Source organism: Crocuta crocuta, unplaced genomic scaffold (genome assembly GCF_008692635.1).
Source record: "Crocuta crocuta isolate KB4526 unplaced genomic scaffold, BGI_CrCroc_1.0 scaffold25, whole genome shotgun sequence".
NCBI classification, from domain to species: domain Eukaryota; kingdom Metazoa; phylum Chordata; class Mammalia; order Carnivora; family Hyaenidae; genus Crocuta; species Crocuta crocuta.
The window spans coordinates 7,725,988-7,745,270 of NW_027532015.1; the positions used below are offsets into that span (position 1 = coordinate 7,725,988).

The 19,283-nt window shown below is 36.9% G+C and overlaps 1 protein-coding gene across 3 annotated transcripts in view; it reads right to left on the bottom strand.

Moving 5' to 3' along the window:
- Nucleotides 1-19,283, bottom strand: part of UTRN (utrophin) — a 563,065-nt gene that overhangs the window by 274,641 nt on the left and 269,141 nt on the right. For all 3 annotated transcript variants that reach the window (XM_077776104.1, XM_077776105.1, XM_077776103.1), the window contains 4 exons: nucleotides 16,406-16,594; nucleotides 15,143-15,315; nucleotides 3,944-4,094; nucleotides 2,326-2,501 (listed from right to left, as the gene is read on the bottom strand). In XM_077776104.1, the coding sequence (XP_077632230.1) occupies nucleotides 2,326-2,501; nucleotides 3,944-4,094; nucleotides 15,143-15,315; nucleotides 16,406-16,594 (689 nt within the window). The remainder of the gene's footprint in view (nucleotides 1-2,325; nucleotides 2,502-3,943; nucleotides 4,095-15,142; nucleotides 15,316-16,405; nucleotides 16,595-19,283) is intronic.

Sequence of the window (19,283 nt, forward strand, 5' to 3'; positions counted from 1 at the left end):
GCAATCCCTATCAAAATACCACCCAACAACAACAGTCCCAAAATTTGTATGGAACCACAAAAGACCCCAAATAGCCAAAGCAATCTTGAAACAGAAAAGCAAAGCTGGAGGCATCACAATTCCAGACATCAAGTTATATCACAAAGCTGTAGTCATCAAGACAGCATGGCATCAGCACAGAAACAAGACATGTAGAGCAGTGGCATAGAACAGAAAATCCAGAAGTGGACCCACAGCTATATGGTCAACTAATCTTTGACAAAGCAGAAAAGAATATCCAATGGAATAAAGACAGTCTCTTCAACAAATGGTGTTGGGAAAATTGGAGGGCAACACACAGAAGAATGAAACTAGACCACTTTCTTACACCATACACAAAAATAAATTCAAAATGGATAAAAGATCTAAATGTGAGACAGGAAACCATCAAAATCCAAGAGAAGAAAATAGGTAGCAACCTCTTTGACCTCAGCCAGAAAAATCTTACTAGACACGTCGCCTGAGGCAAGAGAAACAAAAGCAAAAATGAACTACTGGGACCTCATCAAGATAAAAAGTTTCTGTAGAGAAGGAAACAATCAACAAAACTAAAAAGCAGCCTAGAGAGTGGGAGAAGATATTTGCTAATGACATATCTGATACAGGGTTAGTATTAAAAAAATCTATAAATAACTTATAAACTCAACACCCAAAAAAACAGATAACCCAGTTAAGGAACAGGTAGAAGATATAATAGACACTTTTCTAAAGAAAACATCCAGATGGTTAATAGACACATGAAAACATGCTCAACATCACTCATCACCAGGGAAACACAAATTAAAACCATGATGAGATACCACCTTATACCTGTCAGAATGGCTTAACAACATAATAAACAATAGGTTTTGGCAAGGATGCAGTAAAACAGTAGCTCTCTTGCATTATTGGTGGGAATGCAAACTGGTGCAGCCACTCTGGAGAACACTATGGAAGTTTCTTTAAAAAAGTAAAAGTAGAACTACCCTACAATCCAGCATTCGCACTGTTAAGTATTTACCCAAAGGANACAAAAATAAATTCAAAATGGATAAAAGATCTAAATGTGAGACAGGAAACCATCAAAATCCAAGAGAAGAAAATAGGTAGCAACCTCTTTGACCTCAGCCAGAAAAATCTTACTAGACACGTCGCCTGAGGCAAGAGAAACAAAAGCAAAAATGAACTACTGGGACCTCATCAAGATAAAAAGTTTCTGTAGAGAAGGAAACAATCAACAAAACTAAAAAGCAGCCTAGAGAGTGGGAGAAGATATTTGCTAATGACATATCTGATTCAGGGTTAGTATTAAAAAAATCTATAAATAACTTATAAACTCAACACCCAAAAAAACAGATAACCCAGTTAAGGAACAGGTAGAAGATATAATAGACACTTTTCTAAAGAAAACATCCAGATGGTTAATAGACACATGAAAACATGCTCAACATCACTCATCACCAGGGAAACACAAATTAAAACCATGATGAGATACCACCTTATACCTGTCAGAATGGCTTAACAACATAATAAACAATAGGTTTTGGCAAGGATGCAGTAAAACAGTAGCTCTCTTGCATTATTGGTGGGAATGCAAACTGGTGCAGCCACTCTGGAGAACACTATGGAAGTTTCTTTAAAAAAGTAAAAGTAGAACTACCCTACAATCCAGCATTCGCACTGTTAAGTATTTACCCAAAGGATACAAAAATACAGATTCAAAGGGGTACATGCACCCCAGTGTTTATAGCAGCATTGTCAACTGTCCAGCAAGTCCAAGGTATTCCTGACCTAGTTCAAGTTCCTGCCACACAGTTGCCATTTCATAATAAAATGTCAGAAATGAGAGGAATAAAGATATTTTTCACATGTATGAAATCTGAATAGAAATGTGAGACTTTATGGATAACCTAAAAATACCGTAAGATACAACATACTAAAAATATAGAACATCATGGGGCATCTGGGTGACTCAGCTGGTTGACCATCTGACTCTCTATTTCAGCTCAGGTCATGATCCCAACGTCGTGGGATCAAACCCCACATCGGGCTCCCCCGATTCTGAGCATGGAGTCTGCTTAGGATTATCTCTTTCTCTACCTCTGTCTCTCTCCCCCACTCACATTCTATTTCTCTCAAATAAAAAAAATAAAAATATATTACATCACAATGGAGATCTTAAAGTCAGTACAACTCCTATTGTGATAGCAGATAATAGAAGAATTTTGAACTCATCTGACTACATCTTAAAAGGCTCTGCCAAAATATCTTTACCCCTGTGCCCTTGAGTTATCACAGCTACATCACCTTGGCCGCCGGTCCTTGACTTCTGCCAAGATCACACTCCAGCGCTGGTTTAAACCTGCCAGCTTGTCTTTCAAGAAGCTTCCATCTGTGGGGGAGAGTTTCTGTACAATCCCATCCCCAGTTCTGTTTAGGGCTGCAAAACTGGGCTGGTGGCTACTGATCCCCTCTTCGAGTGCCTGTAACAGAGTACAATTCAAGAATAACTCAACTAAATGTGCAGTCAATCCACAAAGGTACTAGGGCATCAGCCTAAGTGTTAAGAGAAACAAAGTCCTGGGAGAATATTTTATGTCCATGAAAAAGGCTTTTCAAAACACTTTACTTACATCTCAATGAACACACGAAATGAAATCTATTTTGAAGTCTAGCCCGTTCTCATGAGTGCCATCAGGCAAAATACACTGAAAGAGGACAGCCTACTAACAAAATAAATAACAGCTGTTTACACTGAAGCACAAGCATCAGAAACCTGCTGCATTTCTATGCACCAATAATGAATTATGTTTGAGTAAAGTAAATGGTTTGTCCTCTTTCAAATATGTGCTTGAAAGCATTTCTAAATACAATGTGTGTGTGTGTGTGTGTGTGTGTGTGTGTGTACCCCCACATACCCTTATGTCCTACCATATGTCAGTAAATGTCAATGTGTATTTTACTGAGACACTGCTTCACAGGTCTATCAATGCTGAAGCAATTAAGGACATTTTAAAGTGTGAGCACTTATCTGTAACTCATAAAATAAAAAAAAATGCATTAACATGTTTATGAAAAAATAAAAAGCATTTTCTAACTTCTAAGGAGGCTTCTACCTAAAGTATATTTTGAAAATTTCATAAAAGAGAATATATTTTTAACAATGTGAACTGAAAGTCTGCTTGCTTTTGACTATTATTTTTAAAGAGCTGTTATCAACATAACTGATTTAACTATTGTGTTATATTTCCCAAGACTGCATTTGACTCACACAAGCAGCAGCCCTGACACAGCTGAAGAATAATTTACTTGTACGAAAATTGTCAATGATACAAAGAAAAATAAGATGCCTAGTGCTTAAGCACAGAAAACAGAGGGGAGGTATGCAGATATCTTTCTGTACATACAAAATTTCACAAATGTTGTTCTGAACATAAAATTTTAAAAATAAAATTGTGTTTTACATTACCACTAAAGCGCATCTTTTATTTCAATTTTTAAAGTCCTAATTAAAAATTGTAAATACCAATTTTTCTTAGACCTTTGAAACTGGAAAGCAGAACTGGAACAAAAATTACAGGTTGTTTATGTACTTCTGAAAAGTTAACATGATTAGCCCTTACTTTCCAAATCCGTCTTAAATGTCCCATACTGAAAAAATTATGCCAGGGCGCCTGGGTGGCTCAATCGGTTAAGCATCCGACTTCAGCTCAGGTCATGATCTCATGGTTCATGGGTTCCAGCCCCGCGTCGGGCTCTGTGCTGACAGTTAGCTCAGAGCCTGGAGCCTGCTTTGGATTCTATATCTCCCTCTCTCTCTGACCCTATCCTACCTTTCTCTCTCTCTCTCAGAAATAAATAAAACATTAAAAAAATATATGTTACCTTCCGAGCAGACCTGTACCCCCCGATGGGAAGCACTCACCGGCTGATGCATCCTGGCTTTCTCCACGTCCAGGCCACCATCGGGAGCAATGGTTTCAGCCAGTAAGTCTTCAGCCTCTGTTAGCCACTGGGTGAGGTCATTAAGGTCACAATGGAACTGCCTCCATTCTTCCATAGCCCTGTCAAAATAACTAGAGGACAAGAAACAAAATAGGTTTCCAAACTTTCCAGGACTGTCTAAAAGTAACTGTTCTAAAAAGGAAATTCAAATCTCATTTAAATTGAAAGCCTCAAAACAAGGGAATTCACAGCTCACTGCTCTACAAGACCAGTTTTCACAGAGGACGACAGTTAATGATTCCAATTGGAAAAACACACACCATACCAAAACAATCCTGCTCCCCTCTCTCTCTCAACATGCGTGTGCACATGCACACACACTAGGCAGCTTTTTAACTGAAAAGACAGCCTGCTCCAGCTTGGAAAATCAAGCTTGATTAGCTGCAGCCACGCTAACCTACCCACCTTTAAACACTTAACATGTTAAATACCAGCAATGTAAAATATGATGAATCACTCTATTGGGAAAAAAATAGGATGTTTTACTTCCAGAACACTTTGTTCCTAGCTAGAACAAAACCCAAAATTTCAAAACACTTCAAAAATTTTCTTGCACTCCATTATCACTGCGTTCTGGAATGCTTGTGTCCCCCAAATGCATATGTTGAAGCCTTAATACCACAATGGGACTATATTTGGATAACGAGGGCCCCTAAGGAGGTAATTAAGGTTAAATGAAGTCTAAGGTTAGAGTGAAGCTCTAATCCTGTAAGACTAGTGTCCTAATAGGAAGAGAAACAAGCACCAGAGACTGATCTTTCTCTCCTCTCTCTCCCTCTGCTTCCTCTGTCTTTCTCTGTCTCTCTCCCACACACACATTTTGCAACAACACAGACAAAAGGCCATGTAAGGACACAGTGTGAAGGTGACCATCTGCAAGCCAGGAAGAGAGGCCTCATTAAACGCTAACCCTGCTGGCACCCTGGCCTTATACTTCCAGTCTCCAGAGCCAAGAAAATGTGTTTGTTGTTTAAGGCACCCCATCTGTGGTATCTTACTATGGCAGCCCTAGCCAACTAATATACTCTGGGTGTGTCCCCTTTATCTGAACAGAATGGAAACGCCTATAAAGCCCAGGTTAAGCAATGAGACACAGGGCTATTGAGATTTCTATTTAATTTTAACTTCTGCGGCGCCGGGGTGGTTTAGCTGATTGAGCACCCAACTCCTGGCTCAGGTCATGATCCTGGGATCTAGCCCCAAGTTGGGCTCTGTGCTGAGCATGGAATCTGCTTGAGATTCTCTCTGTCTCTGTCTCTCTCTCTCTGTCTCTCTCTCACCCTCTGCCTTCCCTCTGCTCACCCTCTAAAATAATAAATAAATAAACAAATAGATTCTTTAGAAATGAGATAAAGTCACGCTCCACTGCTTGTCATATCTGGAACACATAAAATAAATATAAAAAGGAAAAGCTTTTTTGGATTAGGATCCTAAATTTCCTTGTGCCTTTTTTTAGAGTAGCAGTGCTAGCAGAGATTTAGATGATATCCCTGAGATTTTGACAATATTAATAACATTTTTACTTTCCCTAATAAAAAGCTAATATTATTTTCAAAAAATAATAAAATGGTCCCTGAGATCACTAACTCCTAAAAAATGTTTATATTTTCTTCTTCCATGAAAATCATTTTGAAAATTCAGTTAATATTTGTTGAATGCCCACAGGGAAGCAACATTCTATTGGGCATGGCAAAAATAAGAACACTTCAAACAAACACTGTGAGAAGATATAGAGACAATCTTCATTACTTTTCACAAAACCATAAAAAACTAAATAACAAACATAAAACTCCAACTTTTCAGGTGCTGCAATAATGAACAGAAAATGTTGCCAAAAAGGCTTTCTCAAAGATCTGAAGACCTTGGGACACCTGCGTGGCTCAGTCGGTTAAGTATCCGACTTCGGCTCAGGTCATGATCTCACGGTTCGTGAGTTCGGGCCCCACGTCGGGGTCTGTGCTGACAGCTAGCTCAGAGCCTGGAACCTGTTTCAGATTCTGTGTCTCCCTCTCTGTCTGACCCTCCTCTGCTTGCACTGTCTCTCTCTCTCTCTCAGAAATAAATAAAACATTAAGAAAATTTTTTCAATAAAAAATAAAAAGATCTGAAGACCTTGAGAATATGAACATTACATTTGGTAAAAATCATTATCATTGTAAAAAGAACATAAATTCTAAATGAATCTAAGCAGCATAGCTATGTATTAAACAGGAAGAAGTCAAAAGAAAGGGATTTGCATGTTCAGGAAGCTCTTGCAAAGCCATCATCTCTCTAAGCCAGCGAGCCAGCTCAGATGGGAGACAGCACAGCATTGTGGAGGGTTGTGGACTCCCAGAGAATCAGACTTAGTTTAGATTCGAACTATAAACATATGAGTTTGCTAATATCTAATATTTCAATGGCCTTGCCAACTTCCCCACAAAGTCATCTCACCAACGTACCCTGTCTCTGGTAATGGTACCACCACCTACCTTAGGTCCTCAAGCCAAAGACTTGGGGCTTATTTTTTACTCCTCCCGCCTCCTTACTCCAACATCCCACCAACTGCCACATTTTACTGATTCGACTATTAAATCTCAAATTTTTCCCTAGTCTCCACTTCCATAGCTACTCTCCTAATCAAGTTATCATCTTGTGACCAGCACAGACAGGTCTTCTAGCTGTCAGTCTTATCTCCTACCAATGCACTCTGCAATCAGCAAACTGTCATTCCCTTGTTAAAACACTGCAATGGCTCCCTATTGTTCTCACAGTAAAATACAAACTACAGCTGACCCTTGAACATCACAGGTTGAACTACACAGGTCCACGTACACATGGATTTTTCCTATAGATACTGAAATGTGTTTTCTCTTGCTTATGATTTTCTTAATAACATTTTCTTTTTTCTTGCTTACTTTATTATATGAATACAGTATATAATATATTAAACATGTAAAATATGTGCTAATAGACTATGTTATCAGTAAGGTTCTGGCCAACAGTAAGGATCAGTAGTTAAGTTTTGGGGGAGTCAAAAGTTATATATAGATTTTCGACTACATAAAGGGGGGAGTTAGTGTTCCCACCTTCATATTGCTCAAAGGTCAACTGTACTTAACATGATACCCAAGGTCCTTCTGATATAGTCCCTTCAGGCCTTTTGTTTTCATTTCTCTGCTATGAGCTCTAACTCTGCTGGACTATTTCCATTCCCTTAACAGCATGGCACTCTCTCTTTTATCTATGACCTTTGCGATGTTGTATTCCTTCACCTAGGTACCTTCACAATCTCCAAGAAGACTTCCCAAATCCTTCAGGGTACCTAGCATGGTCTCCTGTACTGTTCCCATCACAATACTATGCACTACTTAAAAAGGGCCTGTTTATATTTTTCTACTGTATCCATATGGACCCTGGGAAAGAGACTGTATCTATTTAGTACATCTGCCTCATAATCTTTTGTAATTACTTACATATAGCTGCATGTGCCTTGAATTAGCACTCAATAAATATTGGTCAAACAGATGGTGCATGGATAGATGGATAAGCATGTATATAGAGGGAGGTAGATGGGTGAAGTCATAAAATTGAATTTCAAAAGCTTTTTAGATGATAGAGAAAGAATGATGAAACTAAGAAGGAAAACTGTTCCTTGTAGAAGATGGAATTCTGAGTAAGAATCAGAAACAGGGAAGGTAAAGAAAACAGAGTAAATTTGAATCTAGTTTGTGTGAAATGAATGAAGGAATCTTTTTTGAGCAATACAGACAAGGTATAAAAAAAATAGGCCATCTGGAGAACACTGTTAAAAAGCTTCTCAGTTCAAGATGAGAGGTCTGAACTTTTTTCTTATAGCAGTGAAAGCCACCAAAGAAAATACAGAGGACGAGTACCTGAGAAGATATTCTTAGGAGAGAAGATATATAAGGACCCAAGGAAGAAATAACTGGTTGAAAGAAAGGGAAGACATTAATTTAGGAAAAGGGAGCTCCATTATTTGTCTATGATGGTTGTAAAATTACTTATTTGGAAATATATGAAACTAATACCATGCACCTATATAAAGTAGCCATAAGGGAGTTCTCAAAGAAAGATGATATATTTTCATGCTACTTCTCTCACTTTTACTATAAGCCAACAAAATTTGAAAAGTTTGGGGATTTTTCCATAGATTAGTTTTATCTCTTTTTTTAAGTTATTTGAAATTTAGTTAGTTGCCATATAATATAATAAGTCAGAGAAAGACAAATACCGTATGATTCCATTCATATGTGTAATTAAATAAACAGAACAGATAAATACAGGGAAAGAAAAAAAGAAAGAGAGAGGCAAATCATGACGTAGACTCATAACTATAGAGAACAAACTACTGAGGTTTGNGATGAGCACTGGTTGTTATATGTAAGTGATGAATCACTAAATCCTACTCCTGAAAACGTTTGAAAGTTTTATAGGCCAAATGTCCCAGGGAGCTGGTATAGATGAATGGACTTGATGGTTACCCTCATGTGATTATAACCGATAAGTGAAACCATGAAAGTGCAGCTTGTTTGTCATTGTCTTGATGTTTTACAAAAAAACAATAGAAAGAAGTTCTCACTTAGTGCTTGTGAAACGTAGATAAATGTGGATGGAGAAAAAATAAACAATTAGGATAGATTTTTACCAAAGTTGAAAGAGAAAAACAAAAATTAAGGGAGGCCTGGGTGGCTCAGTCAGTTGAGCATCCAACTTTGGCTCAGGTCACGATCTCACAGTTCATGAGTACAAGCCCCGCATCAGGCTTGCTGCTGTCAACACAGAGTCCACTTTAGATCTTCTGTCCCCCTCTCTTCTCTGCCTCTCCCCTGCGCACACACCCACTCTTTCCCTCCAAATTAAATAAACATTTAAAAAGAATAAGAAAGGAACATAATACATCCAAGTGCTGGGGTGATGAATAATAGAGGTAACCTTTTAGCAAATATAATCAAGTTAACAAAACAGAATAATAAAACTTATGATAGATGACACTTTTCTAAAATGAAAAATATAGTTTGGTGCTTAATATTTTGAAAACTCCCAAGGAATGAATGCNNCAGAAATTCTGCCACCAGAATTACTAATCAACAATGTGCTTGCAGTTCTACCACATTAACCAAATGCATATATAGCAACAGGAAACTTTTTAAAAAGAAGAAAAAGTGATTATTATATACAAATGATGTGTCAATATACTACAAAGGTCAAGAAAATCAAGTTTATACTCATACACATATGCACACAGAGTGCAGGAAAAAACCACCACACGCAAACTCTATAGTAACAAACAAGAAAAGCTTAAACTACCAGAGGGTCATGGATCAGCAGGAAGTTTCCCTAAGGATAAAAGTGATGGAAGATGACATTTTTTTCTTGCTCTTGCCCAGCATAGATAGTCAGATGCGTCTGGGAGCGAATTCTGACACTCTCCACATTGCTAGCACCACATGCCCCATCCTGGCATTCCCCTGAAGACTGGGCCCACCCAACCAACTCACTTGGGCAGGCATCCCCCCCAAAGTGACTCTTGACCTGAGGAGCAGAGGAGATAACCCCACATATCAAAGTGCCCACAGTTCCTGTCACTGGGCCTCTTAATTGGCTGTGCAGAGAGCAAGCCCTGCCCTTACTTGCACCAGCAGCTATTGCAGCAGCTACCTGCAGACAGCCAGACTAAGTGCTGCCCCACCCACCAACAAGCCCCATGTGGCTGCAGCCAGGTCTCTCAATAGCCAGAGGAGCAAACCCTGCCCAGTGGGTCCACAGCAGCCAAAGCAGGTCATTGCAGCCAGCTGGGCTAAGGGCCAGCCTGACCCACCAGCACACCACCATAATCATGGCTTCGCCACAACAGGCCGGCACAGGCAGTAGTGTAGGATTGCATTACAGGGCACCACACAAATCCACTACTTTCAAGACCAGGAGATGTAATTGATCTACCTAATATACCAAAACAAACACAGAGAGTAAGACAAAATGAAGAAATAGAGGAATATGTCCCAAATGAAAGAACAAGACAAAATCACAGGGGAAAAAAAGCTAAATGAAACTAAAATAAGCAATTGGCCTGATAAAGAGATCAAAGTCATGGTCACAAAGGTACTCACCAGATTTGAGAGAAGAGTATTTAAACTCAGCAAGAACTTCAACAAAAATGTAGAAAATATAAAAAATAACCACTCAGAGCTAATGAATACAATAACTGAAATGAAAAATATACTAGAGGGAATCAACAGATTAGAAGATGTAGAAGAATGGATCAGCGATCTGGAAGCCTGGGTAACGGAAAGAAACCAAGCTCCACAGCAAAAAGAAAAAAATAATAATGATAAAAATGAAACGAGTTTAGGGGAACTCTGAAACATCATCAAGTGTAATAAATTCACATTATAGGGATCCCAAAAAGAGAAGACAGCAAGAAGGGGACAGAAAACTAATTGAAGAAATAATAGCTAAAAACATCCCTAATGACGGAAAGGAAACAGACATCCGGGAAACTCCATAAGGCTAACAGCTGATTTTTCCACAGAAACTTTGCTAGCCAGAAGAGAGTAGTATGGTATATTCTAATGCTGACGGGAGGAAATCTACAATCAAGAATACTCTATCTGACACACTTATCATTCAGAATTAAAGGAGAGACAGAGTTTGCCAAACAAAGTTAAAGGAGTTCATCATTATTCTTCAACTGGAAAGAAAAGGCCACAAGCAGAAAAGGAAGAAAATTATGAAAAAAAAGTCACTGGTTAAAGCAAACATATAATAAGGACCTAAATGTGAGACCTGAACCATAAAACTCCCAAAAGTAATCTCTTAGATACTGGCCTTAGCAACATATTTACTGATATATCTCCTCAGGCAAGACAAAAATTTAAAAAGCTAAAATAGCCTACTGGGACCACACCAAAATAAAAAGCTCTTGCACAGCAAAGAAAACCATCAACAAAACAAAAAAGCAACCTACTGAATGGGCAAAAATATTTGTAAATGATATATTCAATAAGGGGTTATTATCTAAAACATATAAAGAACTTACACAACTCAACCCAAAACAACAAATAATCCATTGAAAATGGAGAAGACCTGGGGCATCTAGGTGACTCAGTCAGGTAAGTGTCTGACTTCAGCTCAGGTAATGGTCTCACGGTCCATGGGTTTGAGTCCCACATTGGGTTCTGTGCAGACAGCTCAGAGCCTGGAGTCTGCTCTGGAGTCTGTATCTCTGTCTCTCTGCCCCTCCCCCCCCCCCACGCTCACTCTCTCACTCTCCCCCTCTCAAAAAATTAACATTAAAAAAATTGTTTTTCCTTCTTAATGGAGAGTACACAGACATTGTTTCAAAGACATACAGATGGCCAACAGACACTTGAAAAGTTGTACTGTATCACTAGCAGGAAAATGTAAATCAAAACCACATGAGATACTATCTCGCACCTGTCAGAAGGCCTAATATCAAAAAGACAAGAAACAACAAGTGTTGGAAAGAATGTGGACAGGAAGGAACCTTCATGCACTATTGGTGCGAATGTAAATTAGTGAAGATATGGAGTATAGAGGTTCCTCAAAACTTAGAAACAGAAATACTATACGATCCAGAAATTCCCACTGGATATTTACCCAAAGGAAATGAAAACACTAATTTGAAAAGATATATGCATCCCTATGTTTGCTGCTGCATGATTTAAAAGAGCCAAGATATGGTAGCAACCTAGATGACCATCAATAGATGAATAAAGAAGATGTGGTATATATACAATAGAATATCACCCAGCCACAAAATGAGAATGAGATCTTGCTATCTGCCACAACAGAGATGGACCTAGAGGGTATTATGTTAAGTGGAATAAGTGAGGCAGAGACAGACAAATACCACATGATTTCACTTATATGTGAAACCTAAAAACAAAACAAATGAACAAATAAAACAGAAACAGACTCATAAATACAGAGAACAAAGTAATGGCTGCTGGGGAGTGGAGGGGCAGGAGAAGTGACGGGCAAAATAGGTGAAGGGAATTAAGAAGAACAACTTCCAGTTATAAAATAAGTAAGTAGATGAAAAGTATGGCATAGAGAATATAGTCAATAATACTGTAATGTTGTATAGTGTCAGACAGTGACTATGCTTACTGTGGTGGGCACTGAGTAGTATCTAGAATTATCAAATCACTATGTTATACACCTGAAACATACATTATAGGTCAACGATACTTCAATAATTAAAAGAAAAAGTTAAAAGAAAAAAGAAAGAAAGTAAAACACTAAACTACAAATAATAGTCTTGGGAAGATAGGTATAGACAAATCTTCAAAATTTTACTGAGGAGATAGAGAAGAACCCATTTTATAATGCATTTAAAAAAATTTTTTTAATGTTTATTTTTGCAAGAGAGAGAGCAAAGAGAGAGGGAGACACAGAATCTAAAGTATGCTCCTGGCTCCTAGCTGTCAGCACAGAACCCAACACAGGGTTCGAACTCATGAACGGTGAGATCATGATCTGAGCCAAAGTCGGACGCTTAACTGACTGAGCCACCCAGGCACCCCTTATTTAATTTTTCTAATTTTGCCTTATTGGACTGTCAGTTTTAGTCTGATACCATAATAATGTCATTTTTAAAGCATTATAGTGGCACCTGGATGGTTCAGTCAGTTAGGCACCCAACTCTTTATTTTGGCTCAGGTCAAGATCTTACTGTTTGCGGGTTCGAGCCCCAAGTCGAGCCCCATACTGGCAGATACTGCTTGGGATTCTCTCTTTTCCCCACTCTCCCTCTCCCTCCCCTGCTCTCTCAGTCTCCTTCTTTCTCTCTCAAAAATAAATAAATAAACTTAAATAAAAAGAAAAATTAAATAAAAATGAGCTATGGGAATGCATTTAAAATTTATGATAAAGGAACTATCATCAATAATAAGGAAGAACTAAAATATTCTACAAAAAGTGTTGAGAAAGTGGTTCATTTAAGAAAAATAAAGCAAAATAAAGCAGATTAGTGTTTTTTAAACCAAACTGCACAAGAAAAACAAGCTAAGGCATGTTTGAAAGATACATGGGCTCTACTCTTGCTACTGAAGAGACAGGGCACAGAAACACCAATCTGGAGGCTTAGCCCAAAATATATACTATAATAAAATTCACATGAATTAAATGTAAACTTTATCAAATAAAATTGTTTTAAAAATACACTTAAATATTTAACTCATCTTACAATGAAAAGGTAACTTACATGCATATAAATAAAACAAAATCACAAAGGAAAAGACTTATAAGATGAGTATATAAAATTAGAACTTCCATACATCATATCATTAAGAAAAAACTAAAGAACCCATGAAAAGCTGTGGATAGTTAACTAGTAAAAAATATGAATGATTAATATCCTTAATGTGGAAAAAAGCTTTTGCAAGTTAAGAACAAAATAGTAATATCATAATAGAAAAACAAGCAAAGAATATGACCTAACAATTGACAGAAGAAATAACACTGGGCCAGTAAACGTATCTAATATTGAAATCTCATTGATAACCAAAGAAATTAAAATAGGAAAATAAAATCAAGATGTAATCCATTACTACACAGTTATCAAAAGTCTAAAGAACAAGGGGCACCTGGGTAGCTCAAGTCAGTTAAGCATCCAATTTTTGATTTTGGTTCAGGTCATAATCTCACAGTTTGTGAGTTCAAGCCCTGTGTCAGGCTGCTTTGGCAGCATGGAAACTGCTTGAGATTCCCTGTCTCCTGTCTGTCCCTCTCTCTCTCTGCCCTTACCCTCCTCCCCTGGCTCATGCTCTCTCTCTCTCTCAAAAATAAATAAACTTTTTAAAAAGTCTAAAACACAAAAAAACCCAACCTGTTAATATTAACAAAGTTCAATCAGAACCTTTTACACATACTGTTGGCAGGCATATGGCATAGGACAGCCGCTTTCCTGATATAATCTACAGACTTAAAAATTTATTACGTTTTAACAAATTAGTCTTCATTTAATAATCAGGTCTGATTAGGCAGAAGTATGCATAAAGATCTATGTAAAAGAATATTCTCTAAATGTTCAAAGATTATTTTAAAAATCCATACAAAGGAATACACCCAAAGGCCATCAGAAGTGATCTTTTCAAGGACTGTATACTTACTTACGTCAGCTAAAACAAACAAACAAAGATAAAGAACATGATGCTTAGTTTCTGTGAATACGTCTTTAAAATTTTCCAATATATTTTTCTGGTTAACGCCCCTCTTACACAGTACTTTACACTGGGCTATTTCATACATTATTTGCCTTTCCACCACATATGCAGCTACTGGCAAAAATCGTATCGGTTTTGGGGTGCTTAGGTGGCTGAGTCAGCTGAGTGTCCAGCTTTGGCTCAGGTCATGATCTCACAGTTCGTGAGTTCAAGTTCTGCATCAGGCTCTGTGCTGATAGCTCAGAGCCTGGAGCCTGCTTCAGATTGTGTCTCCCTCTCTCTCTGCCCCTCCCCTTCTCATGCTCTATCTCTCTCCCTCTCAAAAATAAACAAACATTAGGGTCGCCTGGGTGGCTCAGTTGGTTGAGTGTTCAACTTCGGCTCAGGTCATGATCTCACTGTTGTGGGTTCGAGCCCCATGTTGGGCTCTGTGCTGACAGCTCAGAGCCTGGAGCCTCCTTCAGATTCTGTGTCTGTGTCTCCCTCTCTCTCTGCCCCTTCCTTGTTCATGCTCTGTTTCTGTCTCTCAAAAAAATAAAATAAAATGTTTAAAAATAAATAAATACATAAATAAGTAAACAAGCAAACATTTAAAGAGTCATATCATGATATGTCTGTTCAAAATCTATAAAAAAGAAGGCTCATTTATATTATATGCCTTTTCTAAAGAAAGTGAATGCTAGCTGGATACTAAAAATTAAAGGTGCTTCCTTTAATTATTAAGACACTATGTTGCAAATGACCATCCACATGTGATCGGATTCCTCTTTCTTTAAGAAACCACACTCCTCACAATTTACTAAACAAGGCCTATCCCAAGGATGTATGTGAAACATATTCTCATTAATCTTAGTATACATATGACCAGTGTCATGGCCCATGAACTTATAGGTCTTTTTAAGAAAATTATCAATTTAATTTACACATACCCTTTACGGTCACTGTACATTCTATTAATTCTGTCCCATTTTGCATTCAACTGAGTAAGTGTATCCCGGATTTGAATGGCTTCAGGTCCAGAGGCTTCAAGAATAACATCTGGTTGTTTTTCATGAATGATGGCAATCTGTTCTCCAAGTTTGTCCAGTTGATCTTTGATATTCTACAAATGCATTGTCACACATTAACAAAATCCAGCAAAGAAAGAGATAAGAAGAATAGAATTACAGAAGACCAAAAATTTATCTTGTATAACACTTAATTAAAATACGATAAGACATGATAACTGTTGTTCATCAAAGCTGAAGACTTTTTACAAAATAATTCCCTGTATTGGCCAAAGTGTGAGAAATGCTATATAATATCCTAATGGCACAAAAGAAATCCTCACAGTTGTTCAAGGCAGCATTTATACAGGACATACAAAAAGCTTTAATTGTGTTCTATAAAAGTAATCAAGTGTTTGAAGCTGGAATTATTTATATTTTTAAATATCTAATAACGATCATTTAAGTGACTGAAATGAGCTATCAAATGTATCAAACCTAATAGCAATTTTATTGCAACGTTATACATAAGTGCAGTCAAATTATACGCAAAAGGCCTTGATGGCATTTAATAGTTTTGTGAACAACTAAAAACTTCCAGATTCCTAACTAACTTATAATCAACATACCTCATACCCCAACAACTGGCCAATCTTAAATCATTATAGATGACAACATAAATGCTGATATTTTACATCAACTGACAATCAAGTTTATAAGAAAGAAAATATGATTTGTGCAAGTGTTTGATTAAAAAAAGTTTCTGGGGTGCTTGGGTGGCACAGTCAGTTAAGCATTCGACTCAATTTCAGCTCAAGTCACGATTTCACGGTTCATGAGCCCCACACTGGGCTCCTTGCTGACAGCATAGAGCCTGCTTGGGACTCTCTCTGTCTGCCTCTCTCTCTACCCCTCTCTCTCTCTCATGCTCTCCCTATCAAAATAAATAAATAAAAATTTAAAAAATGTTTCTGATGTTGCAAAGAATAACTATGCACACTTAGAAAGCCATACGTACTCTTAGAAAATTAAAATTCTGATCACATTTCATTGGCGAAATGGTAAAGATTGATTATTCATGCACATCATTAATTCCCTGGCACAAATTTTAAAAATTACAGACCCTCTACAAAGAAACAAGGACAGATTCCTTGCCTTTTTTCTACATTAACTGTGGCTATTCAAATCAGGCACCTGGAGATTTACCTTCAGAGAGTCTTCCTGAAAAGAGAAGTCTTCATAGGCCACAGTGCTTAGTTCTGGAGCATTAAGTAATAATTCAGTGGCATCCATGGAAAGTAAAACTTTGTTAATTTCAACCAGATAATCTGTGGGAAGAGGAGGTGATCGAATTCCGGGAGCAAGCTGACCTATTCTCTGTTGGTTAGGGACTGCCTGTAAAAACAATAATGACACATCTCTTAAAATATATCCACAATGAACAGCAGCAAACAGAAAAAAACACAAGACTATTTTTGGAGCAATTCAATACCATGAACCCAAATTAAAATTTTTGAGTTTTAATTTTTTACATCTTTTCCCTGTACTGCTGTAGAAACCCTTAGCAGTCTCTATACTGATTTTCTTCCAAAGTCTGACAATAAACAGCATAAACAGGTTAACGCTTGAGAGGTTTTTAAGACCTGTGCCATCCGAACTCATTTAGCAAACAAGAAAATGTAAAACTCCTTTCCTGAGCTGTTGAGGAAACGAAAATACTCCGCAAATCATCAAGCTCTGTATCAAATAAAACATTTTAATACCATTATTACTTTACCCATCATGTAAAATGTCACAATTAGATAAAACACTTCTGGGCCTCACTGCTGAAAACACAAATAAGTTAAACATGTATTCATAATATAAGAAATGCAATGGTGGTTTTGATTAAAATAATATCCAGGTAACTTAGTGTAACATCTTAACCTTTGAGAACAATATTATAGAACATAACTCTCCTAGGTAAGACAATAGGTCCTAACATAAATTTAGACAGATCCTAAGCTGGGTGAACTTATTTGGGCAGACTACTTATTAATATATCTTTTAATCAAAGCTTTCTCAACAAAAACAGTGCTTTCTGGGATGGGCTACCAGTCTTTGGAGAGTTCAAGTCCTTTACTCCAAATGGCTTCAATTTGTTAAATGCCCTCTACTACTTGCAAATGACAAAGTACATCTGCTCATCAATTAAGGTGGCTTCCCAGATGCTCTCACTATATTCCTATACTTAACTTCTAAAAAATTATATTCCTTTGCAAATTCAAAGATGGCAGGGAAAATGACCATAAATACATATTCATTAAGGTACTGATCCTGAAACTGTTTACAGTTATCATTCCTAAAAGAAACCAAGACTCAAGCCTAAGTGAGTCAATAACATGGTGTTGAACATAAAGGTCTGCATTCATTTGTCTCCTATAATGTGATAACACTGCTTTCACCAATTTCTGGATACTGCTAGACACCAGGATAAAAGCAAACCTAGATAGATGTCCTGATTTTATCCACAGGATTATTTCTATTTGAAATTAATATTAGTTTTGTTATACTATTGCCATGCATTCAAATTTTAGTCAGAAACCATTAGATATTTATCCATATGTCCAAGAAGACAAATCACATTCTTTAAGCAAATGTAAAAGAACAAGAAGGTCAGAAGTTACTGTAAATAGACAGTTCAAGTTAAAAATAAAATCACATTCATTAAAGACTGCCTTTTCTATTCAGTCTATAAAGATAATCTAGGATTTTCTGAGCCTCCATACTCTTGCAAAAGAAGCAAGGGAAGTTCAAAATTTAAACATGTGCTTTCTACTTCCCAAAATAGATTTTATTCCAAGAGGGTGATCAATCAAAATGCCCTAAGAGGGGGAAAAAAAAGTCCTCAAGATGTAACCCAGACTTTACTTCTGGATACTTTTACTTTTAAAGAATCCTGCTGGACACAGAAATACAAATCTATTGTAAGGTAATGCTAAAATTTGACAGTGTTACTTGACGTTGCTCATGTCATACATGACCAAAATTTCAGGTAGACGAAAAAGTTTATTTTACATGACCATTTTATTAGAGCTTCTAAGTTTTGTTTCTATCAAACCAAAGGGGAAAACCAGGACTAAACAGAATTGAATCGTCATCATCTCTGGAAAATAAGGACTTTCTAGATCCCAAACAGGCTGGCAAAAAAAAACAACAACCCACAAAGGGAAATCACAGTCACGTAGGGCTAAACAAAAATTTTAAATGGCTGCATGTTAAAAATAAAATAATTAGAAGGTATAAATCAATAAAATAATACTTTTATAGCAAATATGACAAAGATTAACATCTTTATTTTATAAAGAGCTCACACACATTTTAAAAATAGTAATACATATCCTAGTCAACAAATAGGAAAAGGTCATTTAACACACATTTCAAATAAGAAAATGAGTCCTGTTAACTGATGGTTCAAATTCTGACTGCACATTAGAATTACATAGAAAGCTGTTAGGTTTTAGTTTGNTGTAGTTTGCTTTTTTTTTTTTTAAGAGTGTCCACACATAGGCCCAACCTAAGAGATTTTGACTTAACTGGTTTGGGAGTCTGATTATTTTTAAGTTCCTCCAAGGACTTCTAATACTTACAGATAAGAAACAGTTTTAAAAACTTCAGATTTGAAGAAGTATATGGGCTAATAAAATAAGGACAAAAACATTTCAAACATTTTAAAAACCTTTTAATTACAATAACTAATGCTAGTGAACCCAAAATAAAATAACCCTATTGTGGTGTATATTAGTACTCTAAAAAACAAATGTATTCGTTTGTTAAAATTCTAAAGTTTATTTCCATTTTGAACCAGTAATGCTTTATGATTTGGGACCCAAAGATGAAGTTCTAGGGAAGTAAGATACTTGTGAAAGTAACAGTGAAGCAAAGAACTATAATATCATCTGAAAAATGTTAGGAAACCCTTAAAAGATAATACATTTTTCAGGTAAAATAAGGAGATAAAACCCACACCAGAGAGTAAGAGCAAAATTAGCAAACACCCTAAAGATGGAAAGGCACCAGTGTATTTGGGAAAATACACAGAAAA